Source organism: Trematomus bernacchii, unplaced genomic scaffold, assembly GCF_902827165.1.
Source record: "Trematomus bernacchii unplaced genomic scaffold, fTreBer1.1, whole genome shotgun sequence".
NCBI lineage: Eukaryota > Metazoa > Chordata > Actinopteri > Perciformes > Nototheniidae > Trematomus > Trematomus bernacchii.
The window spans coordinates 1,526,682-1,552,688 of record NW_022987689.1 but is presented as its reverse complement, the minus strand read 5'-3'; the positions used below and the strand labels follow the sequence as shown (position 1 = coordinate 1,552,688).

The window sequence follows — 26,007 nt, the reverse complement described above, 5'->3', positions numbered from 1 at the left end:
AATTAAAATAGCTATGAAATCTTCTGAATTCAAAACGGTGGTCCTTTAAGTCCGAGTTAGAGATGCACAATATCCTGCATTTGTGTTTAAAAACCTTCCCTGGATAGATACATTTTACAAAAGCACAAAAACAATTGATACAGTTTGAGGTTGCTAATATAATTGTATTTGGTTTTGATCTTTGCCTGTCTCTGACGTATCCCTTTCTGATGCATCCCCCAATTCCCGCTGTGGGATCAGGTCTAGCTTCCCAAATGAAACCGGATCTTTAGAATTCACTGTGCCCTCTAAGATCTCAATGAGGATTGGTTGATACGAACATCCATCGCTACTTCCCAGCTCCAGATATCCAACTCTTCCCCTCCCTCGGCTGTGAAGAGGAAACTAGACCCTGTGTCGACCATCCTCCCTTGTACATTTAGTTTGGATGAACCTCCCTATCAGCACCATTATTCAGCGAGACATTACAACTGCAAGTTTGCATCCAGCCATCGCCCATTTGGAAACTCTCGGTCATCATGGGAGCCCCAGAAGAAGAAGCTCCTCGTCCACCATCAGACATCACAGTGTACGGGGCCAATTGTTCCCTCCACGGCCTCAGCCACGTCTTCCTGCCCGGTGGAGTGACTATTCGACGGCTGCTCTGGGCCGCCGCATTCAGTTCCTCCCTTTCCATCTTCCTCTACCAAGTGGCTGACCGTGTGATCGAGTACTACCAGTACCCCCATGTCACTATCCTCGATGAGATGGACGTGCCCGTCATGTACTTCCCAGCCATCACCATCTGCAACTACAACAGCTATCGAAAGTCCCAGATTCTGAGGAATGACATTTTCTGGATGGCCGGTCTATTGGGTGTGGAGCAAGGGGATTTTGATGACTTCATGGCCGCTTTGGGGCAGCCCACGGACAACAGCAAGTTCTTCCCCAGCAAGTCCTTCAACATGCTGGAGTTTGTACAGAGGGCCAGCCACAGCATGGATGAAATGTTGCTCGACTGCAAATATAGAGGCAAGGACTGCGGTTCAGAGAACTTTACCGCAGTAAGTATGGCTTCTTCTAGCTGCGTCATAAAATATTACGGGAAACACATTCATCCTATAGGCTGTAAGAGGACTATCTTCTGGTAGTATCCTTCATACTTTGTAATTTCTCAGTAGGATGGATGCTAGTTTGTAAAATATTTATCAGATTATCTAAAATAATGTTTTACGTTTTTTTTACTTTAAGTTAGAATGTTAAAAGAAAACCTTGAACGGCAACATGGCCAACAACTGAGAGCTTTTTGATAGTCACTATAATGCTCCACTTTAAATTCTTCATTCTGCCCACGATACATTTAATTATGAGTCAGTTTATGTTCTTGAACACCAGAAAACATTACAGCGAAGCTAAGAGAGTTGTTCTCTTTATAAAATGAGAATTGTCATGATGAGACATACACATCAGATATCTTTCATTAAAGAAGTCCCTTTCATTCAAATTATGTTGTCATTTCTTCATTATTTCTTCAGTAATGGTCCCATAATCCTTCCTTTGTAAATAATTAATGGCATGTTTGTCTAAAGATTCACCAGCTCCTGGGGGAAAACCAGGTATGGGGTGTAACAATTCTAAGGAATACTAATAAAGCTTTTGAGATTTTATCTCAATGTTTTTATCTGGTTAAATAAAGGTTAAATAAAATTTTAAAAAAGCCATATTTTATCCCTCTTACAAGAGCTGGTGCCAAAAGCAGAAAGATATGTGTACGGCTTTTATGGTGCAATAATTATACTGTGTCCAATTCTTCATTTTATGACTACTACTAATAGTGATTTTTCTTGAAGGAGAAATGAGAGATACTTCCCTAAAATTGTCCTCGGAAAGATGTAAACTACTGAGTTACCATATGGTTCAACAAATCTCTCCTGACATCACGCATCATGCATTATGGAGCAAACATATGGCGTTTTGAAAACCAGTAGAGTTTTAATGCGGTATTGTTTATTTTTGTAAATACCTCAGAAGAATAATCTTCATAGTAGTAATGGCACCAAATGTTCTAGTGTTTTGTCTGAGCATTTTATGCTTTTATTTTGGTTAAATCCCAGATTATTTTCGTTCTTGATTATAAGACTTCACCAGAGAGAATAATCATGTCAGCAGAATTTGAATGGAACTCAATCGTCCTGCTGCAGAAACAGGAGAGACAGGAAAAGGATTGTATTTCTATGAAATGGGCCATCGATTTGAGGGATGATAGCCAAGCACCAAGATGGGTTTGTCAGGATGTACAAGTGAAAGTGAGGGAAATGATTTATTCTAATTACTTAGTACGTCTAAAATGGCAATACAATTATTTTGTGTGAGAGAGAATAGTTTCAATAGATCTCATAGTAAACTTAACATCTATAAAAAAGAGCTTCAGACTTGTTTATGAAAATGGTGAACCGGATTTGAGTTCCCAAAACCAAAGCAGCTCATGTAAGCTTATGAAGGCAGATTTTGATATCGATGTGGTCAGTCAAGTGACCTTGGCTCTTTCACATCCCAATGTAGAAAGGACAAATTTCAGCTAAATGTCAGAAACTGGAGATGCTCTGAGGGCCTATGTATAGAGGGGACTCATTAAATATTCATGGAGCTGCCTGAATTCCCTTCCTCGGCCTGCTGATTTTACTGTGGGAGGCTCAGAGGCAGTCCCCCTCACCGGAGATGAGATGTGATGGAATTGAGATTACCCATTATATACTTCAGGAACATCACTGCCAGATGACTCACGCAAGGTCTAGACAACATCTGATAATTAGCTCTCTGCATGTGGAAAAAAACGGAGAAAGTATATGCATAACATCATTCAAATGCCTTTTAGTTTAGCGTTTTAGGTTTGAGTGTTTTGCATTTGGATTTGGCGTTAAATCAGCAAAACATTGAAACAAATAGAATATGAACTTTTCATATTTGAATCCCTTAGAATACTTTTATTTTTGCTCTCCTTTACCTGTATGATATTTCAATCTCAGTTAAATATTTGTTATGTTTTACTGTGATATGTCTGTATATTTGTATCAAAGTCACACAAAGAAAGACTGGCTGAAGAAACTACAGCATGTCTTCAGTGACAGGAAAGAGCAGATGTTTCTACTAATGAGTTGGATATGGGTGCAGTGGTATTGAGAAATCTTGGAGAGGAAATATCAGGGCCCCCACGAGCAATTATTCCCTCTGCATAAAGTAATGAAATATCTTTTGGGGGGGATGCTGTAATTCACTGGAGGAGAACGAGTGCTAAAAATATATACAGCAAGATAGCTTTGAATGTCCATGAATCAATCTGTAAGTGAACTATGGCATTAAGCTTTGTTCAGATTACACTGAACGCTTCCATAGTATACAAGTTTTTATTTGTACAGGTCAGACAGTGCATCACTAAACACATTAAAGACGATATCAGATCTCAACATACCGCTCGCAGAACAACTTTCTTCAGTGGAAGTTTTATTTCATTATCAATATTTGTATCACGCCGCCATCTTGTTGCAGTACACACCGTCTCCGAGCTAGTGTATGATTGATTGCCTCATTAATACTCAAAAGTGTCAGCCCCCCCCAACACATCCCATCACACTGCTGTGGATTAAACCTGCAAGATTGTCTCGGACCAAATAAATCATCTGTCAGTGATGCAGGATTCATGCTGAAGTTGGCGTGATATAATTTCCATCGATCACCAGCTCAGAGCTCTAGCTGGCTTTGGCCTAATGCGGAGAGTTGATTCTAACACATTTATCCTTTAAGTGTTGAACTCGTGTTGTGTGATTGACCTTACTGTTGAGGTATCAAATTGTGTTGACATCATTATATTTAATTATGGTTCTGTATGTGGTGGTTGCGGATCTGTTCAGGGTCTGCTGAAACAGAAGCAGGATGTGGAGTTTTACTTCCACTGCAGTATAGTCTAGAGGCTTTGGAGGTCAAAGGAAAGAGAAAGGTGAGTAAAGGAAGCAGTAGGAAGGATTGAGTGTTAGAAAGAAAATAGGCAGTGTTGAAGATAGGAAAAAGGGACAGTGGCAGCTTATAACAAGAGAGATGGATAAAGGGCTCGGATGGTGGGTGTTGGGTAAGACATAGAGTTGAAGGAGAGAGCTAAGAAGACAAGGTGGAAGCAAAAGGCAAAGGAGGCGGTGCTGTGCTTAGATTGAAGTGGGACTGGGACTCAGCAGAGGACCGACATCATCATTGTGATTCAGCCTGCTTTGAAATGAAGCCAGAGCCGGGATGCACACCTAGAAGCGTTAGGAGAGATGAAGGGAAGAGATGTGCGAAGGAGCACAGAATTACAGTGCTGCCTCGGGCATGAAAAGTATAGGGAGCTAAAAAATAAAGCTCCACAGTTCAAACAATAGAATAAACAAATCTGAGGCGGCGCGTGCGGATGACAGGCCAGATAGCAAATACCTAATGTGTTTGTTCCATTACTCAGTGTCAGTGAAGGCCAGTGCCGGAGCCACTGTTACTCTAAGTGCAGTATTGGCAGTCCGATCAATGGCGCTGAAGAGGAATAGTGAGGAATTCATAGCACGGGGACGCTTTTTTGCTGACTTGCACATCAGGGCGCAGATACTACCAGAGGCAGACATTGGAGGTGCCAGTTGACAGAACCCTCTTAAGTTAATTGGCTTGTTAGGTGGAGACATTGGACACAAGAGTGGCTCTGTCCAAAACCAATAGTGCCATTATGTTGTGTTGTAGATTATCAGCCTTCTGGCACAGTGTCATTTCCAAACAAAAGCATGTGTTAGTGCTTTTAACACCCATATTTTCATATTGAACTATGGGCTATAGAATGACTCGTGGTTTCATATCATATGTCCTTTTGATCTTGGATTACCTTCCCTGCCCATATATATCTTTTGTTTCCACTAATGGCCTCTGTGATCTATACCCTTGTCTCTGAGCCAATAGTTACAATGTCATGCTCCTGAAGTATTGTATTGCTATCTTCTTTCAAGTAAACTGAGATTCCCCTTGACACCACCAGTCACTGACTGTACAGGGGAAGCCAGACATGACAGTTTGATAGAAACAGCTAATTGTTTTTTGGGAAGAATGATTAATGATGTAACACACATTTCAGTTAAAAAAAATCCTTTACATTTAAAGGATGTAATGACATTTCTTTGAATGCTGGAAAGAGCCAGAGTGAATGTGTACCCTTGCAAATATTTAGGAATATGATTTGAATTCCTAATATGTTCACCTGAGACAAGGCTAAGTCTTAATGCATTGCTATTATTCTATGGTGCTTTTCCCGCAGCTGGCAAGTGCTCACGATGCTTAGCTTTTTGGGGGTAAAGCGGGCAAAATGGATTCAGGAAAGTATACCAAAAGCCTCCGGCTGAGCAAACAAGATGTGAACATGCTAAAAAAAAAAGAGATTATCCTTGCAAATGGAGGTACCGGGGAGGAAATATGAGGAGTGAGTTTATCAAAGTGGGACTGCGGGCTGCGGACTGAAAGCTTGAGTGACAGCGCACTTATGTTTTTTTTAGTTGGATCCTGCCTGGAATGGAACAGGGGAACAAGATGGCAGGTGTAGCCGGCAGCATCTGTTTTTTATTGATACAGACTGCAGCTGCTCTCCACCTGGTCTACCGAGGTGGGGGGGGGGGGGGGGGGGGTACTGTATATGTGCTGTGTCAGAGATGTTTACAATTACTGGTGAAGTCTTGTATTTCCCCTTACTGAACCTAAAAGATCAAATAGTCTTTTGCACAATAAGATTTATGTTAAATATACTCTCCCCCTTTTTTTTCTTACCAAGGAAATGCCAATGTTTCCCCCTTTTGATTAATTTTATATGAGGTATTTCAAAGTATAAGCCCCTCTTAGCTAAAATCAATTTTTGCTTCCCTGGCAATACTCGTGCAGAATACAAAGTGGCTGCCGCTTGCTTTTCAATGAGGTTAGTTTCATTTAGAGGCAGGCCACAAGATGTCTCCCTCTGCTAAAGAAGCTGCCCGTTCAGCACAGTGACATCCCTGACTGCAAGTGTTTTGGATCTAACCATCTCTCTTCTGTAACAGACACATGTCTTTGGTCCTAAATAACATTCTTACAGAGGACTTCTAGGTTTTTCTCTGGACTTGATTTGTATGGTCTAGAAATTCAAGGTAGCCGAGTTGTGAAATTACTCAATGGTTGAAAACTTTGCTGCAATAGATGTGGAATATTTCCTTAATGTCCAACAAATCAGCTTTATTTATTTAAGCTTTAATTTTTTTTTTAATTTATTTTAAGGAACTGTAAACTGTATTTATTTCAATGATCCTATATTCATTAAGTAGATCGATCTAATGTGTTGCAGTCACTTTACTTTCTACATTAAATAGAAAAATAAAGAATTGTTTATGTTGATCTGAAAGTAAATTATAGATTCCTTGATTGACAGATAGAAGAAAACTGCTTTTTAAGTTAAAGTGGACCTATCATGCTATATTTAAATTATATATTGTAGGGCCATACCTATATAAGGTATATTTATACGTTTCTGTTTTCAAAATACCAAACAGATCATGCATTTTAGCCATGCCTCATTTCGCTCTATGTACTGTTTGCTGTCTACGGGTCTGATTCTGCTGACCACGCCCCCCTGCAGGAGAGGGGAGACGTGCTCTGATCAGCTGCTGGGCTGTCAGAAGAGGGGGAGAAAAAGAGATCTCCGTCCTCCGTGTTTTATTATATAGAGTCGTTATTCATTTGTTTTAAAGCTCAATAAATAACAAAGAAGACCTTTGACCGGCACTTTTCTAATTTTGTCCGGAAGATTTAAACTTTAACGGACATCTTGACCGGCGAAAGAAACTGAAACTGAATCTCTGCCGCACGGTCCCCTCGTTCCTTGGAAGAGGCGGAGAGGTGGGTGTTTGTCATCTGCTGGTGGACTAACCGGAGATAATTACAGTGCTTGCCTCGACGGGGAGGGATTGCATTGAATTAAAGCAGCGGGAGCAAACGATGGCCTCGGGGAGGGAGAAAAAAAGCCACAGCGGAGAATAAACAGAAGGGTAACCATGGTAACTATGGGCGGGAAGTCTTCTTCGCTGCTTTTGTGGCAGACTACAGCGCCACTTACAGGCCTGGCATATGTACTACAGCGTCTCCAGCGCTTTCGAGCCGCAATGGCCCGGCCGTGGCCCAACCCCACATTCCCCTGATAGGTGGAAAGTTGGCCCAATAGCCGTAGCGCCACTTCTGTGACGTCATAGAAGTGTTCAAATCTGGATCAGTCTGTATCAGATCCGTTGCAGCCCCTTTTTTAGAGATTTGGGTATGGAGGAAAATAGAGAGGGTTGTGTTTTCTGACACTTGGTGAGTTCCCTGGAACACCGGGGACACATATTCATGTATACAAGACGTACAAAAGTGCATTTTGCATGATAGGTCCCCTTTAAATTAGAAAGATAGAAGATTGTATTAATTCATATATTAGGTCAATTTTCCATTATTTTCTTAATTAATTAATCATTGGGCCTGTAAAATTGTGGACACATGCTGATCACAATGCCCATGTGCCAGAGCTAGTATTATGAACTGATTGTTTTTTCTGTCTTAGAGTCCGAAACACCCAGAATATTGTGTTTATCATCGTTCATCATCATTCTATCATAGAAGAATAAATATAATTTTCACAATTGATGTTGGCATGTTTGCTTGCTGTCTATCAATCGAAATACAAACTAATCAATTTAGCTGTACAGTATCTGGACAATAATACTGGATATAGCTTTTTTTTATACTTTCTAGTGCTTGCCTCATCTCTGTCCGAGCTGTGTGTGTATCTGAAGTGAATATAATTGCTGCCAGGATTTCATTTGGTGTTTCATTCTCACTGGTCCTTGAAGGATCTCTTCCCTTCTTCTCAGTCAAAACTCTGCTCCTCCTCTAATGAGACTTCTGGGGTTCAGCCAGGCTTTGACATAAAAGAGGATTGTTCGTGTAATTTCCTGACAGTATCCGGGATCACTGAGTCGGTCTCAAGGCTGGACAGTAAATGTACATATCTGAGGGATAGTTATCTTTTAAATAGTTCTACTTTTCCATCAAATGGCAATCAGCTTCTCAATTTGGCAAATTGTATCACACCATGATTCTCTAATTACATGCTTGAATACTGAGACAAATAGGACATGTCTCAGCATCCTCAGAAAGATAACAATAGAAATGTGGGAGCAGAAGAAATGTGTTTTCATAAGGAGGATAACGATTGTACAGACTCCAAAAAATAATTTGATTCAGCCTGGAGCGCTTTGTAGTCTTCAGTGATTGCAGTGCTGTCTTAGAGGGGTTATTTTAATTAAATTAATGATTTTGGGAACGGATTTTACAAATAAAGACAGCTTCAAAGTAAGTCATACACAAGTCGCGTTATGAATATTTCTAAAGCACTGCAGTTCAGGGCAGACACACCATTGCAGAGTGTTACATCAGATAGGTAAGCTTTGTTGTTTCATTGATTAGATTAGAAATACTCTGACCTTCTTGTACTGTCATGTTTTATTTGCAGTAACACAAGCCAGGGGGAAATACAGACATATTGGAAACAAAGCTACACACTCCACTGCATTATTCCTTTCTCTTTACCAAGAAAATCATTGATACTGCTGACATTTCTTTTTTTAAAGAAATGTTTGCTGTGAAAGAGCTCCATGTCTGCTGGATGTTTAAATACAACTGTTTGCCAACACATTCTCTCTACCAACTTAAACGTATGAACTCATTATACTGTAAGTCAGTGTTGTGGTTAAAGTTTGTTGCACTGCCCCAAGTGGCCAAGTCAAAAGCTTTGCATACATGATGTCTCCGATTGTGGATGCAAACCAGCTCACATCACTCACTAAAGTTTGTTTACCAAGTAACTCAACTGTGTCCATTTGAAATAAGATGAATGAGATAAGATAAGATAGTACTTGATTGATCCCAATTTGGGAAATGTTTGCGTTGCAGCAGCATAAAAAAGAAATGTAAATAAGCAACTACTTGCCGTTACGGCCACAGCATAAAACATAGATTGTGGCTCACTCAGATTGTGACACTCAACACATATTGCTTAGAAGTTTGCCATCAACCTGAGAGGTGGATATACAGTATGTCAGTGTTGTGTTTGCAGCTTGTTTTGGCTACACCCATGTACAGCTACAGCAGGTTTAAAGGTCACCTATTATGCTAAATCCACTTTTTCATGTCTTTAATACATAAACATGTGTCCCCTCTGTGTAAAGAGATTCTGAAAGTTTCAGGAAGAAAGATTCGCTCACTTTTTGTCCTGATCCATTTATATAAAAACCTGTCTGAAAATGAGCTGATCAGATTTTGGCCACTTTATGATGTCATAACAATTGTTTGGCTTGTGTAACCATTAGCCAATAACCAACCAAGGTCACCCCCCCCCTACCTTATCACATGAATCTCCTCCTAGAGAACCATTATGTTCTTTTTAACCAAATATCTCTCAGAGGGGCGTGGGGAGTGGCTCCTTATTTTCATCTAAGGCCACGAGGACAAATACGGCAAAACGCATCGGAGTAACGCAAATGCAACCGCAAAAAACCTTCCGTCCCCACGCAATATACACCGGATTGTGTCAAGCTCCACGAGACGGCTCCGTTTACATCCAAACGCTGGAAAAGCTGCAGTACATATGCCGAACCTGTACGTGGCGCTGTAACTTCCTCCACAAAAGCAGCAACTTCCTCCACAAAAGCAGCGAAGAAGAATGGTTGTCATGGCTGCACTTCTGTGTATTCTCCGCGGTGGGGGCCGACAGAACCGGGCAGAGTTTTTCGCCGGTCAGCGTGTGTTAAAGTTTAAATCTTCCGGACAAAATTATAAAAGTGCCGGTCAAAGGTCTTCATTGTTATTTATTGAGCTTTAAAACAAATGAATAACGACGATATAATGATATATAATCATCAAATACACAGAGCCTGTCTCTTTTTCCTCTCTTCTGACAGCGTCAGTGTCTGTCTCATGCAGCAGCTGATCCTGTAATGAGTGACCCGACAGTAAAAATGAACATATTTATAACTAGTTTAGGTAGTTTGAGAGGTAATTAAAATAGCTAAGGGTGATGATCTGACTTGAAGTGTGTGTTTTGCTCCCGCTGCATCACAGCGGCAGGAGCTGCGTGTCTCCGTCCTGTCAGATTAGACTTCACTCGCGTTTATGTCCATATCGAGATAAAGATAAATAATCTGAATTCAAGGAGGAGCTCCTGTAGATGTTGCACAAAGAACTGTAGCATGGTCAGTAGCGACTGGAGCACGATAGCAACCCTGCGGGGGAGAGGCGGGGCTATGAAAACGAATGACCGTATAGGCGACTCCACGGCCCCGTTGGACCCCCCAGAGCGCTCCGTTCCCAGATCTATCCACCTTTGGACCCGTTGTCGTTTGCGGGGTCTGTTTCTACGTTTCCCTTACGGCGTCGTCGAGCTTAGAGGGCTATACGCATGAGAAATATGCGGATTCAACCCGTTTTCGTCCTCGTGGAGCCGGGGCCTAAATTAACAGACAGAGAATCAGCACTTTTGAAACAGGGCTGAAACAGAGGGGTTTATGGGATGCTACAATGCACGATCTGTTTGGTATTTCGAGCCAAAAACTTCAGAGACATGATTTGGATATATCTGAGACCTATAATATATTGATGAAAAACAGTATAATAGGGCACCTTTAAGACAAAAAAGCTGAAAATCCTTATAATTGATGCTAAAACTTGAGAATGTTGGGTATTCTTGTTGAGAGGATGACTAAAAAGCTTTTTTGATTATCAAAATGTACATTCATTCTCAAAAAAAACAACAGCAATACTTCACCAAGTTACAGACAGGTCATTTTTACACACACCATCAACATGAGAAGTGGTCAAATGCCAAAATGAACCCTCACAGATGCTGTCTTCAGTTTTCTGAAAAGTAGTAAATGATCCCGCAGGAGAATCATTCTGGACTTTCCAGTTCCGGCTGTATCATGTTCAGGTTGAGGGGACAGAGGAGCAGAAAGCTTTTTTACCAAATCCTGCATGGACTCAGGGGATGGAGGAGTGATGAAGCCCTGGGAGTGCAGCACTGACATAAATAAGAGGGCAGCAGTCCAAGGATTGATTAATAAATGAAGTTATACCAGTGCAAAGCTCTGCGCATGGATAATGACGACTGGTCGACTAAAGAATACAGATTACAATAATGTGTGAGGGGTTTACAAATGTTTATGTGTCTCTGAGCAGCGTAATAAAAAGGGTCCGACAGGAGAGAGTGAGCTGGATCTTAAAACATCCCCAATAGTCCAGAAGAGAGGAAATCTTTGTTGCACAAAAAGAAGTACAGAAAGAAGACAACTCAAATATAGAAAGATAAACATTACTGCGAAGATCATTAACAAGGCTTCAAAGGTCTACAATGTAAATGTTTAAAATGCAAAATCAAGCAAATTTAGTACAGCGTCTAATCAATAACGCATATTAGGTGATAGAAAAACGTGAAGCTGATTGTTGGAAATCTGCAGGAAGCACATTAAACAGAGTAATGATGATTGTCATGCATTGCCTGTGTCTAACCTCTGCAGCTGGGAGTAATGAAACTGCGCTGTGGTTCAAACTGCTGACGAAGGACAATTCAGAGAGCCGTCCACCTCCGATTGGCTTCTATAGGAAAACGGAGCTTGAGTAATTAAATTAGCAGCTAAATGCACCTCATATCTATTGACATTTTTCCAAAGAAACCAAGAATAAAGGAAGTCCATGCAGCTGGTCAATAGGTGGAGAAACCAGGCAGTCAGCTTTAACTCTGATAAAGTTTTATTGTTGGACTTAGTTACTGGCGGAGCGCTCATGAAGCATTAGTATTTTTCTCTTCTTTGTTTTGCTTTGTTATTGTGTCTGACAGTATCTACACTCATGCCAAAATACAGCGTTTTGTTTACTTTGAATGAATCTTTCCCAAACATAAAGAGAATATTTAATAGTGCAATTAAACACAGCCCATATGGTTGTTTCTAAAAATAAAAAGTTTTGAACATAAGGCTAAAGAGAAAGCAATGTCAAGCAGCTGTGTTGCATTCCAGTAAGAACAAATTAGGTGTTGTGCAAACATGAAATCCAATAGCTGTTAGGGAAGCTGGACCCCTGCAATTAATTTCGATGTTTTTCTTTTTTTTAACCATAAAGCCCTGAAAGATAGCAGGGACAACAACTGTTAGCACTGTGCTGTTAATGAGGCTTCTCTTTTCTGTATCCAGACATTCATTAATGTTATCGGACTCGTATTACAACAACTTTTGAACACAGACAAAACTGTTCTGCATGATTCTCTCTTTGTTATAATTAAATGATTTAGTCTTTTATTAAATTGGCTGCAGATGAATTCAAATGTTTTGAAAATGCCAATCCAATCAAATGTATACAGTCCAATGTATTGCTTAACTTAAAATGGGCAACCTTTACCTCAATTACACACAGTCATCCAACATTGTCTCCATGTTTCCCTTTTCAGAATATGTGTATTTGATCACCACAGCTGTGATCAGTTTACTGTCACATTATAAAATGAAAAGATTCCAGCTAACATAATGGAAAATAGTCTCAGTGCGAATGTGACCCTTCTGCCAAACATAATACTTTTATAGTCTCACATAAATGGAGCAAAGCACCTTTTATTTAGTCAGAGTCACATCTGCATGCTGCGGCATGTCAGCCCTCATTACATTGCATTTGTGAAATTATATTTGAAACTGGCAGAAAAGAGGATCGAGGAGATGTGCCATACTGGAACACATTTTTAAGGGGATTTTTCTGTGTTTTTATCCAACTAGCGGGCTCCCCTCAGTTATCAATTATATAGATGTATTGAGCCAGGAGCGAGCTGCAGATTCTCCAATATTTTTCTGTTTGAGAGTTTCTTTATAACAATTATGTGTACTTTGATTGATACCTCCCCCGCCTCTCTATACAATCGGAGGTCTACTTCATCACCGGAGGAAAACAATTTCATTCACTGGCTCCACCTCATTCTCCATTCGACTCTAGAGAGAGTGTGTAGGGGGGCAACAAGCTTTATACTCCTTTCTGCAGGCTGCAAGTCAACAGTCTAAAAAGCATCTCTTCAATCTGTGTAAAAAGGGAGGAGTTGGGTTCTGGGCAGCTACGGCACAAAGAGAGAAACCACCGGAATCTGCAAGTATTATCTGGCACTGGAGAGGGAGATGGAGGAGTAAAAGATCAGAGCAACAGGGGTAAGCCTCTCCGGATTTTCAAAGTGATTGCCTCTGGGAGTGCAGCCGTCGCTAACATCTGCCATTATCACGTCCATTTATCTCTTGATGATGGCCACGCATGATGTTTTTTTATTAATGGACTGATTCAGCTGTTTTTCCCATAAAGGAATCATTATGTAAATCAATTTTACCTCCCCAAAGGAGCTCAGTTCCTTTGTTTTCGGCAAATCATTTTCAAGCGTGAACAGTGGGACAGCTTCACATCAGGACTCCAGTCGCTGCTACCTGGAAATCGTGATAGTTAAACCTGGAGATGGTTGTGTGTGAATTAGACATGTCTACGGTTGGAATCTAAGAAACAGCAATTAGTAAAGAAGCGTCCACCTTAACAGAATCAATTATGGTTAAAGCACCAATATCCGAAACAGTCGCCATGGGACCACCGCTTAAAGAAAGTGATGCCCAAGAGACTCCTGTCCAAAAGAAGTCCAGATCACTTAAACCAACACTGAAAGAGATCACTGTGGATTTCATAATGAGGACCAAAGTGCATGGTTTGAAGTTTATCTTCTTTCCGGACAAGTCGAAACTGCAGCGAGTCATCTGGATCATGGCCTTCTTCCTTTGTATCAGTCTGCTGTGCACCTTGTCCTGGAATCGGATCCTCTACCTGATGTCCTACCCTGCCATCACCAAGATCTACATGGTGTGGGCTCACAACATGTCCTTCCCAGCTGTTACTTTCTGCAACAAGAACGTGTTCCGCATGTCCGCTCTGACCAAGGATGACCTGTACCACAGCGGCTACTGGATGGACCTGATGTACCCCAATCACACAGTGGTGGAGCAGAGCGTGTCCCTGCTCAGAGACAGCCACATACAGGGTCTCCTGAACCTGTTGGACTTCAAAAACTACACCCCGCCCCCTGATTTCAGCACCAACACCACAGAGATGATGGGACGCCTCGGCCACCAGCTGGAGGACATGCTGCTGGAGTGCAGGTTCAGAGGGGAATCCTGCACCTACAAAAACTTCAGCACTGTATGTACAGAGAGAAAGATGGTGTTTGTCAGCTGTGGATATGAATGGTTGTTTACAAGGTGTATTAATAATTCATGGAAGCATTTGACGACCCACCCTCAATCTCTCAGGGTGTTTTTGAGCTTCAAAGCTGAAAACAAGCCTTTACTGTTTTTACCTCTCACACATGACAGATGTTTTCTTTATTAAACTAAACGTCCACAAAAGTCAGTCCCGGAAACAAATGCTTCCTTCATGTTGTGGTGAAGATGTCACGGCATGTCATCATCAAGGACGTTGTTGTCTTCTTTACACTCTTCTTAGTTTCTCCTTTGGTTATACTCTGCCTGGCAATTCTTACTCACAGTTGCTTTAACGCCTTTTTGCTTTACGACCCGTGACAACAATAGAAAGGTAGAAAAATGTGAGCATTAATAATTCAAACAAGTAAATCAGTTCAAATAAAAAATGTAGCTTCCCTTATTAAACATCTGGAAGGCATGTGCAGTGTGTATTGAAAATGCAGCAAAGCCTAAAAGAAAACGTTAATTACGTTTTAAGTAAGCACTGTATGCTGCATGGAGGAATTGGATGATGTTTGCTATTGTCACGCTATTCACAATAGTAATATTTCTTTCTCCAATGCTTTCAAAACAGCCTTTAACATCATCAGAAAATATTAAAGTCTCAACAGAGAAACTTCTGCAGTGAGAAATCCGCCTGCAGAGCGACTCATTTATTTCTACAGCACTGAGAATAATTTAAATCTGGGACACACTGGTAGATTTAAAGCAGTAACCTGTCACTGGATCTTCATTTAACCAGATATATTAGTATATACAGCGTCATAAAAACCTAACCTGTAACTATGACTACTACAGTGAATATATTTGAAATGCAAAGTCTTGCACACTGCAGTATGTCAGCTGTCAACGTTGGCTTCCCTGTTTTGCAGATACCAATGCAGAATCTCTGCAATCTCTAGCATGACGGTCAGATTGCATGGAGCCATAATTGGGATTTAAACTGTCTTGTGCTTGGAGAGAGAGAGATATATGGTGTGGCTGCGATGTGACAGAATGAAGCTCCTTTTTATCTAAACTTAAATCTGAATCTTTAAAGAGAGGTCTCTAGTTACAGTACTCTTGCAGACCTCATTATACAGCCAGCAGGGGGAAAGGACCAAAGCTGTCTTATCTATCTGAGCTGCATGCCCATCTGTCTGTGTCTGGACGTGGAACACTGACTCTGATCTCTGGAGATCAGCTTCGCCATGCTGGTTGAATTTTTGCCAGAAGCCCTATCACCCCAACCTCAGCAGACTGGGTAGTGAAAATTAACCATTGGATGACATTCCAGTGCTATACTGGTGTTGTGAAGAAAAACCTCGACAGCCACAAAAGCATCATGTCAGGATGCTACAGTGTTTGTACGGCCAATTATTGTTTGCTAAGGAAGGATATTTGGACATCCATGATCATTAATGTAGGAAGTGTGGCTCAATTTATCAAATCACTATTTAAATTCAACAATGAGGGTTTTAGATGGAAGTTTGAAAAACTGAGAATGACCTAGTTCTGAAAATAACCATTTATAAAAAATGTGGTTTGAATTCCCCTTATTATATTTTCAGGAAGTGATGTTACATTTTGAAATAAAATCCAATCTGGCTTGATGAATCTGATGTTGAAGTTTTAATTTCAATATTGCAGTTTGACCAACCTTGTTGAATTATTGAAATTCAATTTGAGATGATTGACTGAAAAAGAAAATTCCGACATATTTTATTAGTAGTGTACATGTGTTAAATTCAGTGGTATTGTTCTGCAACATAAAATATTGAATTGTGATTACATTCACAATAGTATATTCAATAATATTTGAATTTCATTCATAAAACATTTTTAAGCCTTTCTTTCATTTTATTGTGTTATGTTGATGTATGATTGGTCGTCCTGATTCTTTCACACTCACCCCATTTAAATATGAAGTGTTTTGCCACCAACACCAACAAGCAGATATTGTTGTAACTTTGATAAACTTGTGATTAACTATTTTCTTTAAAACGGTGCAGATTTCTCTGGTGAAATGTCAGGGGTGGGAAAAATAGGACCCAAATGCAGTAAGAGGACTAAAAGGTTAGGTAACAAAAAGCGAGCTTTATTTCCCAAAGCTGATGACAACAGAAAACAAGGAACAACTTAACATTACCAAAACCGATCAGGACAGAAAACCTCAGGAACAAGCATGGAGCGTGACAGGTAGCATGGACAAGAGCATGGACATCATAACATAGACGAGGAGAGACGAACAGACATGGAGCACAGGGGAAGACAAGACTAAATACACAGAAGGGTAATCACAGGACAAGACACAGCTGGGCAGGGGAGGCAGAAACACAAGGGCAACAGGTGAACACAATCGATCAGACACACCAGAGAAACTAACGACAGGAAGGCAAACACAGGAAGTAGGATCAGACAAGACACAAGGAGGAAAACATTTCAAAAATAAAAAGGTGGAAAATGAAAACATAAATCCAAAACCATGACATGAAATGCATGAATAACAGATATTAAAGTTCCTCATAGTGTTGCATAACCAATCAATTCTGCTGTGTGGTAATCTTATCTCAAACTGATAGACTTAGCTTGAATTGACACAATCCTTTAAGCCATTTTCAGAATTGTAAGTTTTCTTAGTCTTGATCCAAACTCTAGAGTTCAGTTTCAACTGTCAACATTTACAATCGTGATGCAGATTTATTGCGACTTGTTTTGCAGAGGGTGGAGAATTTTCCAATCACAGTGAAAATCCATAAACTTGAAAAACATTAAATATCTGTCAACTGTGACTCTAAAGCAAAAGCTGAAAACAAGTCATTTAATTAGATCTGAAAGATATTTTGTGTGAGGCAATGTACTGTAAAGATTGCACATCAAGCGGTAAGTCAAGACACATAAATATGTGAGAGTTTGTGTGTGTGTCCCAAGAGCATTCACCTCAGGTGTGTCTTATTTAATGACGGCAATATAATACATTCTTTCTTAAGATACTCAGAGGAAATTTGGAGTAACATTGGGTGAAGATTGATAGCTGCGGCTGCTGCGAAGGAAAGCTCATTCATTCCTCAATTCAGAGCCAGGTGCCAGTTTAAAGTTGGTACTGTTTCTCTGATAATCACAAAGCCTCTGCAATGATTAGCTGTCCTGCACAATTACAGGCTGACATGTAATACATCTTGTAAAGGTGCACAATTTACCACAGCACAGTGGAAAGGCTTTAACTTTTCATTTACGCTCTCTTTCTTTACAGATTTACACACGCTACGGAAAATGCTACACTTTCAACTCTGGAAAAGACGGCAACCCTTTGTTGACCACGTTAAAAGGCGGCACGGGGAACGGCTTGGAGATCATGTTGGACATCCAGCAGGATGAATACCTGCCTGTTTGGGGAGAGACAGGTCAGTATAAAACAGTAAACGGTAACATTTTATCCTTGTGAAAATCCCTCCATCTTGTGTGGTTACACTGAAAATCCAAACTATTCTCGTCACAAATCATTTATATAACAGGAGGATGTATTACTTTATTAAGATAACATAATCACAATATTTTCCCAGGTTTTCTTATCTTATTTGTTGTTATATATTCTGGCGTGCTGTATCCACAGATGAGACCTCCTACGAAGCAGGCATCAAGGTTCAGATCCACAGCCAGGACGAGCCGCCCTTCATTGACCAACTGGGATTTGGTGTGGCCCCTGGTTTTCAAACTTTTGTGTCATGTCAGCAGCAACTGGTACCTAATGTTCAGCCTCCTCCACTCCGGCCTCGACCTTTTCCCGCTCCGCTTCATTCTGTGTTTGTCCCCAAATCCTCGCCAGCCAGTGCCCATTACCTCTGTGTCTCAGAGCCTGGAGCAAAATCAGATCGTTGGTTTACCTTGAGTGGGAAATGTGCTGTTACGGTGTTATATAAACACCCAGGGGTTCAGGGTACAAACTTAGGGATTATAGCAGCCAAGGAATATTGGTAGAGCAAGACCTAGTAATGATTAGATTTAAGAAAACAAACATACTGGGCTTATCTGAGACTATCACACTACACACAAATATCTGGCAGCTAGAAATGTCTTCCTTGCTTTCAGTTTGTGGGGGGAAAAAATAATACAGCCTATTCGAATGCTATGAAATGTGTCTACTGGCCAATTAAAGAGAGCAGAATTCACACAGCCACGGTCAACAGGCTTTGATCTGATTAATAAAAAAAACTAAACAAATTTAACGTGTTTGAAGCAAAAATGACTTATAATTAGTTAATCTTATAATTTCTTATAATTAAAACCCTTAATGTTAATGGTAACGTTAAAAATGATTGCGAAATTGGTCATCTGGCAGCCAAAGCCAAAATCAGATTCACTTTAAATAACTGACCTCTCATGACTTTCTGTATCTTAAGAAAGAAATATTTAAATGATCCTGAAGTTTTGATGTTAAATTGACCTATTAAAAGAAGCACCTGTCATCATTAGTTTATGTTCCTAATTCATTAACACTTAAGGCATGCAGCATTAGATGAGAAATCTGACCCACATGTTTTAAAATGCACTAGGATTTAAGGACTTAGCAAATGTGAGTTTTAGCACAAAATATCAAAGGAAGCAAAAGAGCCTGTGGCGGGTTTTGCAGAAAATTTGATTCTAGCCCTGAAATATCGTAAAGGATGAAAAGTAATAACTACAGTTGAGCCTGAATTGATCGGAATGCTGTTGTTCAAGGTCGTAACTCTGAGCTCACATGGACATCGTATCCAAATTAATCAAACTGTACTGCATTTTTTTTATGTTGCCAAGACAACACATTCAAATCATGCCTCTTATTTCTACACTAGAATAAGCACACAAGCCTAACCCCACTCATTTTCATATGGATACAGGGAAAGCATAGGGAAATATACTCTGACAAGGAGAAAAACCCTCATTGTAAGACACAAGGAAATGGCGCCCGTGCCACAAAGGATTTCAGGATTTTGCAAGGATTACCTTTGAGATCAAGTGCATTTCTGTATTATGCCGCAGGTTCATTATAATATCCATGAGTCCTTGTGAAGTCTCGAAATAATTGATACCCCAGCAGCAAATCTAAATTATTACTTGAGAAACTAATCAAGCCCAATTTAAATGATTTTGCTCCTTAAGTTAATGGTCTTGGTCAGTTCATGAGCATGAGATAAATGATCAAATACATCCTTCCACCATTTTGTTTTAGCAGAATAACATGGGATTATTGAGGCTGAGTTTGGTGCCCTAAAACAGACATTTGGACACCACAGAGATGAGAAATGATATTGTTGGGAAGAAGTATTTGAAAGTGTAATGTTTATTTTTCACCTATGTAGGAGTGTCAAGTGCTCCAAGTGTATCATCGTTCAGCAGTCTCTAAGAAGTGAATCTGATCTATTAATCACATCGCAAAGTTTCCTCCTGAAAACAAAAGTACATGGATTGTCATTTATAATCTTGACACGAGCGCCCACACCAGTGGCAGCTAAAAGACGTGTTTACGACCTCAAAGATGTGCTGAATTAATTAGACTGTCATTAAAGTCTGGCCAGCATTAATTTCAATCAGTCTCACACGAGTACAGTGACACTGCTCTCAGTGTAATAACTGACATCTGGACAAAGCACTTGTGATTTCTAGACGTCTCATTTGTGAAGCCTCTGTCAGTGAGGAATTTCATTTTTAATAGGAAGCTATGACTGGTGAGATCTGAGAGCCAATTTTATAGCACAATTATGTAATGGTTGAAACTGAACTCTGTGGTCGCCCGAGCTCGAGTGGATATTAGAATAGAGTGACTAAATGACAACCCACCAGTGTAGAATCAGATTAAATCAATCAAATGTTGTGTATATAGCCAAATATCACCAATTACGCTGGTCTCAGCAGGCTTTATGGACTGTAGAGTCCCTAGACCCCTGCAACTTACAAGGAAAAACTCCCAAAAGGATCCAAACAATCAAAAATGTTAAACACTTTTGGTTGCCGCTAAAAATAATAACATGGGTATGACGTCTGTCATGACTACGGCAACAGTCGCATCCCTGAGTCATGATTTAGACGCGACCTTTAATAGTGGTAACCTGCCAGATGAGAGACATAAAAACTCCTGGCGCTGCGTTAGTAACTTTAATTTATACCGATGATGAAAAGTTTTCTTGCACTGCTGGGAGTCCTAGCTTTTTATTCTATTTACTACTCTCTTGTCCGAAAGGGGTTGATCACTTCCTGTCCCTCGCATTGCTGTTGCTCCTCCTCCTTATTCTGATAATGACGTGGGCTGTGTTCCCTCACCCCCTCGCCCTAGATGAGATGTCCTATGAGGCCGGCATAAAGGTACAGCTTCACACTCAGTCTGAGCCTCCTTTCCTCCACCAGCTGGGCTTCGGGGTCGCCCCCGGCTTCCAAACGTTCGTTTCCAGCCAAGAGCAGAGGGTAGCGTATGACTGTATGGGCTTGCTGCATGCCACAAGTCGTGTATTGTTTAATACTTACACACCCATCAGTAAGGTTCACACCGTCATCTGCTGCCCCCCCCCCCTAAGGAATGGATCCATCTGTCCCCCTCTGTGTGGCTGAAGCAATGACATCCAACATCTACAGTCTGTTGCCCCTTGTCTTCTCTGTCAGTAAAAAGCAGTTAATGGGTTTCATTCCAGCTTGAATCCATTAATCCGAGTCTGTATCTTCCTCAAAGCTGTTGTTTGGCTTTACCCTCTCTCGGCCATATAGAGTTCTGTTTGCATTTTTTGTTTTGTTATGCCTTTATGTTATCGGGGCGATCCACTGGACCGCTACTTAATATCATTTGTAGGGGCCAGACAATGTGATTCATTAGGTTTTATTACCCATGAAAACTCTGGAATAGTTTTTTGGTTTTTTCCGACACTCCTGTTATGAGAGTCTGTGGGCTAGAAATGGAGTTCAATAACGGCTTAATAATGTTTGCCAGTTTAAGTCCACTCCTTGAGCGAACACCACTCTATCTCTGTCACTTTCTGTTGACTAAATGAACATTAGATTGTCAGAGTTAGCCTTGTTAGCGCTGGGGGAGATGACTGGGAATTACAGTGTATGTTAATGTGACAACAGCAGCCTCATCTCTCTGTGAAGTTTTGTCAGGAAGAAACCTTTAGACTGTTGGCTACCTCCCTCTGTAATTAGAAGCTATCTGCTCCAAGCAAGCAGCACTAGCCTTCACAAATAATTGGTTTGTTTGTGTCATGAAAATGAGTCCTAAGCATTTCTTACCATTTAATTGCTGTAAACAAGACTTTAAAAGCTGTCTGAAAGTCTTGTTGGTGGGTAAATGTCGGTTAAAAAAAAAGAGTGTTTAAGTGTTTATGAGAGCTCTGCACACGGGGCACATTTCTGCCGCTATGAGACGAGCACCATGGGTCCAATGGTTACTGTGAACCAAAAAGTTAAAACTCAGGCATTAGATATTCCTCATTAGTGGATTCATTTAGAATTCCCTGAGTTACTCGTAAATGTAATGACCTGCTTTAATGAGAATCTAATCTAATGAGACTGCACACTGACTTCACTTCATTGTTTAATTCACAAGGCTGCAGTCCAGGGGTAGCTTTAGAAAAAAAACTCATGGGTTTAAAATAGAAAATCTCAATAGTTAATTTACAATAAAAAAACACTTTTATATGCTTATGAGGAGTCATTTAGTCATGAGGAATTCATCAAATGTTCCCTAAAATAAGATATAAAGCTCTGTGCAATAGCTACAATTCATTTATTTGTCCATTCAAATACTGTTTATTGTTCTGAATTCTGTTCTCAGGTTGTAAAGTTTGTCTATTAATTGTGGTGTCCTGTCTGAATCTACATATTTTACAGATTTGTATTAGGCCTGTCTCTATTCCCATGGTATTCTGCTTCCTACCGGAGACCTGCATCAGTTATGATACGCAATGCATGATGCCTGCTTGCTGCTATACGTGAGAAATAAAGTTGGTCTGAACAGACATTTTGTTCCAATACTGTCGCAGTGCACATTGTGATGCTTCTGTATTTATTTTTTTATGTGAGAGACATTCGTGTTGGGTTTTGTCAGCTTGTTGTCTTCTTTTGTATTTCCTCGGCTGCACTGCACTGGGCTTGCATTATGTTTTTGGTTGTAATCCTGTCTGTTGATATACTGAGGGAAAACATGTGCTGTTTTCTCTTTCAGCTTCAGTACCTCCCTCCGCCTTGGGGAGATTGCAAGTCTACTCCCATAGACTCTGAATTCTTCTCCACGTACAGCATCACCGCCTGCCGCATTGACTGTGAAACTCGGTACCTGCTGGAGAACTGCAACTGCAGGATGGTTCACATGCCTGGTATGATTTCAGAAAGACGTACCAAATCAAAAATATAGCTGTGAATACTTCTTCCCAATGTGTTTTTTTGTATATCATATGTGTAATTATTGTTATTTCAAACAGGGACCTCAACAGTTTGCACACCTGAGCAGTACAAAGACTGTGCCGACCCAGCTTTAGGTGAGCCCCCCCCCACTTTATTGCATAAGTAAGAAATATTAGTGTGATCATTTTGTGTCCAGCAGCAGTTTCATGAGACTTTTCAAGCTTCAATATAATGCCTCCGTAGCTTTAATTTGAAATTACTTTGATCTCAGACAGTGCTGAAGCAAAACATAATAAAGTAAAATGATTGTATAAAAATTCCATTAGGAAGATTTGTGATGTGTCTCTGCTTCGTCGATGTTAAATAAATCCCTACGAGTTTTTTTTTCTCCCTCCACTGTATTCTAGCTTCAGTCATTATTTGCTTTCATGGAAAGTGAACGATGGCAGCGTATGTTGTTTCTTCAGTTGTGTGCAGGGATATTTTTAGAGAGCCTCTGTGTGCAGGTTTGTTTGATTCTTCGCAATATCTTGAAATGACTTTGATCATCCACAGACTTTTTGGTAGAGAAAGACAACGATTACTGTGTGTGTGAGACCCCCTGCAACATGACTCGCTATGGCAAGGAGCTGTCCATGGTTAAGATCCCCAGTAAGGCATCTGCTAAATATCTGGCTAAGAAATTCAACAAAACTGAGCAGTATATTGGGTAAGTATTATACGGTAGCAGTTCTTAGCCTCTTTTCTTCTGTTAATGGATGGATACATTGTGGCATAGCATGACCTGGGTCTCCATCGTTCACCTTCAATGTAACAATAATGAAAGATAGTTACACAGGAAATGAGAGGTGCTATTTGCTGTAATGTAATAACGGCAATAAACTCTTTGGGTGTGATCTTGTCTGTCCTCTCTCCAGAGAAAATATATTGGTAATGGACATCTTCTTTGAAGCTCTGAATTACGAGAAGATTGAGCAGAAGAAAGCCTATGAAATTGCCGGGCTCCTCGGTAAGATTCTCGCCGTTTACGGTTTATTGTGATAGAAAAATGTGGTTGACCTCGGTATCAGCGCTCTCAGCGGGCCGCCGCCGCCGCACATTTCACATCGTGTGTTCACGCCCGGTGCTTTGAGGTTTCCTCTTTGAACTCTTGAAAAAGGCTGAACACATTTTCATAATCTGATGCTCTTGCAAGGGCAGCTGTGGTTGTGTCTGAGGAGAAGTTGGGGCTGGTTGGACACTTTTGACAATTCTGTGCAGATTACTCTGAGAGATACTGAATGAGAAGTGAAAGGTGCATAGGAAACACCGTCACACGCTATTGTTTCATCCCTGTACCCTCACATATCTGTTCATCTCTCCTTCTAGGTGACATTGGAGGTCAGATGGGACTGTTCATCGGAGCCAGCGTCCTAACTATACTGGAAATATTTGACTACTTATATGAGGTAAAGTGATCATTTTCAGAAATTAAGATATAAAAGTGTAAACAATAATTAATGTACAAAAAAAATGTTTGTACAAAAACCCTGTTAAACCCTAACCCTAACCCACTTAACAGTTCATTGACTTATGTTTTAACATCATTTTAAATATTTCCAGGACAACTATATCCTGAATATATGTTATTGGTTGTTTTTAATCTTAATTAAATAGTCTACGTTTAACACTAAATACGAAACTACTTCTATGAACATTCAAGGTAACATATCTGCCCATCAGCTTCTGTAAAGCTCAATAATAACTTGAATAAACACCTTATTTCTTAATAGTAACATGCATAAATAAAGTGGAATGTAAAAATGTCAAGTGTTGGCTCCCTCCAAGAGATAGTCGGGCACATATCCTCCAGGAAAACCACAGCTATATGTTCTTGCCCTCCAGTTTTAGTATGGATTAAATGAACAAGATGTAACTTGTTAATTAGTGATCTTCAGTGAGCTGTTTTCTCCTGTTCTCTGGCTTTATGCTAAGCTAAGCTAACCGGCTGCAGTTTCATGTTTTCATTACAAAGCTGAGAGTGATATTAATCGTCTCATCAGACTCTCTGCACAAAAGTACATTTCCTAAAAAGTTAACAGTATAATCTACTGCTAATGTTAAGTCTAAATGTCACTGAACATGATTTATTCTAACTGTGAATAATGAGTATTTTATGTGTTTTTGCATTTAGGTGTTTAAGGATAAGGTTTTGGGCTACTTCGCTCGCAAGAAACGTCCTCAGCGTTGTCAGAGCGACAATCTGGTAATTTGAGTCTCTCAGAATGCATTTGAATGAATGAATGTGAATGTGATGTATTTAATGAACCTCAGAAACAACAATACCAACAAATACAGTATGTCCACTGAAATTCAAAATGCTTTGAATGGACAGCACTACCACTAGTTTCATTTTCCCACAGAAAAGATGTATTGTGATACAAAATGAATGCATAATCAGTTTATCTAATATTATACACATATGGCACTTTATTTAAATGCTGAATATTATGGAGAAGCGTCAACACATTGCTGAAATAAATCTATAATAGTTTTACAGATGGAATAGAGATGAATAATTAAAAGAAGCAAACTGACTAACCTCCTTTATATACTTCCATCGTTTGTGTTTTGCACAAACACCACTGCTTTAACAACAGTCGTGAAGGAGAAATTAATTGTCCGACTGATTTAGGATAAACATCTTAACGTGACTCATAAACTGCTTTTATTTATGCTCTTACATTGAGAGGTTAAAGCCCTTTTCCGTTGCTGATCCCACTCACCGACTCAGAATTTGCTACAGAATTATCAGAGGAAATTCTGAATTGATTCATGTAGAAGAGTAGAAGAATACGCAGAATACAGAGAGAGATATAGATGTCTCCAGATTTTATGATTCAACACATTTGTAACGCCTAAGAAGCAATAAACCCATTTTAACTTACTGTAGCTAGAATAATGAGGGGTATTTCTGTCCTGCCCTAAATCACATAATGTGTCTAACCCCCCCTGTTGTTAAACCAAAGGCGTCCAGAGGAACTTCTCCTGCAGACTGTGAGGTTTATTCAAAGGAAATTATCAATAACTGAAAGGAACTTTGTTAATATAAGAAATGAGCAAATGTTCAGCACATACTGCTGAATCAAACCTTTGTTGGCTATAGTTGTAAAGCTATTGTTATAGCCACTTTGCTGAGAAAAATACTTGAGAGATTTATTTCAGTCAATTTCAAAATTATTTTACTGCCAAGCTTCAAAGATAGTGATTTAGAACAAAGCGAGTATCTCCTATGGATTAAATAAATTACTTTAAAGGAGTTCCA

At 40.0% G+C, this 26,007-nt stretch overlaps 1 protein-coding gene across 4 annotated transcripts in view; it reads left to right on the top strand.

The window, feature by feature from the left end:
• asic1c (acid-sensing (proton-gated) ion channel 1c) overlaps positions 1-26,007 on the top strand; it is a 106,188-nt gene that overhangs the window by 74,867 nt on the left and 5,314 nt on the right. For 3 of the 4 annotated variants that reach the window (XM_034138241.1, XM_034138240.1, XM_034138242.1), the window contains exons 1-9: positions 13,118-14,295; positions 17,590-17,740; positions 17,950-18,077; positions 22,525-22,675; positions 22,781-22,837; positions 23,259-23,412; positions 23,621-23,712; positions 24,072-24,151; positions 24,877-24,948. In XM_034138241.1, coding sequence (XP_033994132.1) covers positions 13,654-14,295; positions 17,590-17,740; positions 17,950-18,077; positions 22,525-22,675; positions 22,781-22,837; positions 23,259-23,412; positions 23,621-23,712; positions 24,072-24,151; positions 24,877-24,948 — 1,527 coding nt within the window. In that variant the 5' untranslated portion in view covers positions 13,118-13,653. Of the gene's footprint in view, positions 1-13,117; positions 14,296-17,589; positions 17,741-17,949; positions 18,078-22,524; positions 22,676-22,780; positions 22,838-23,258; positions 23,413-23,620; positions 23,713-24,071; positions 24,152-24,876; positions 24,949-26,007 lie in introns of those variants that run through there. The other variant, XM_034138243.1, reaches the window with a different exon arrangement.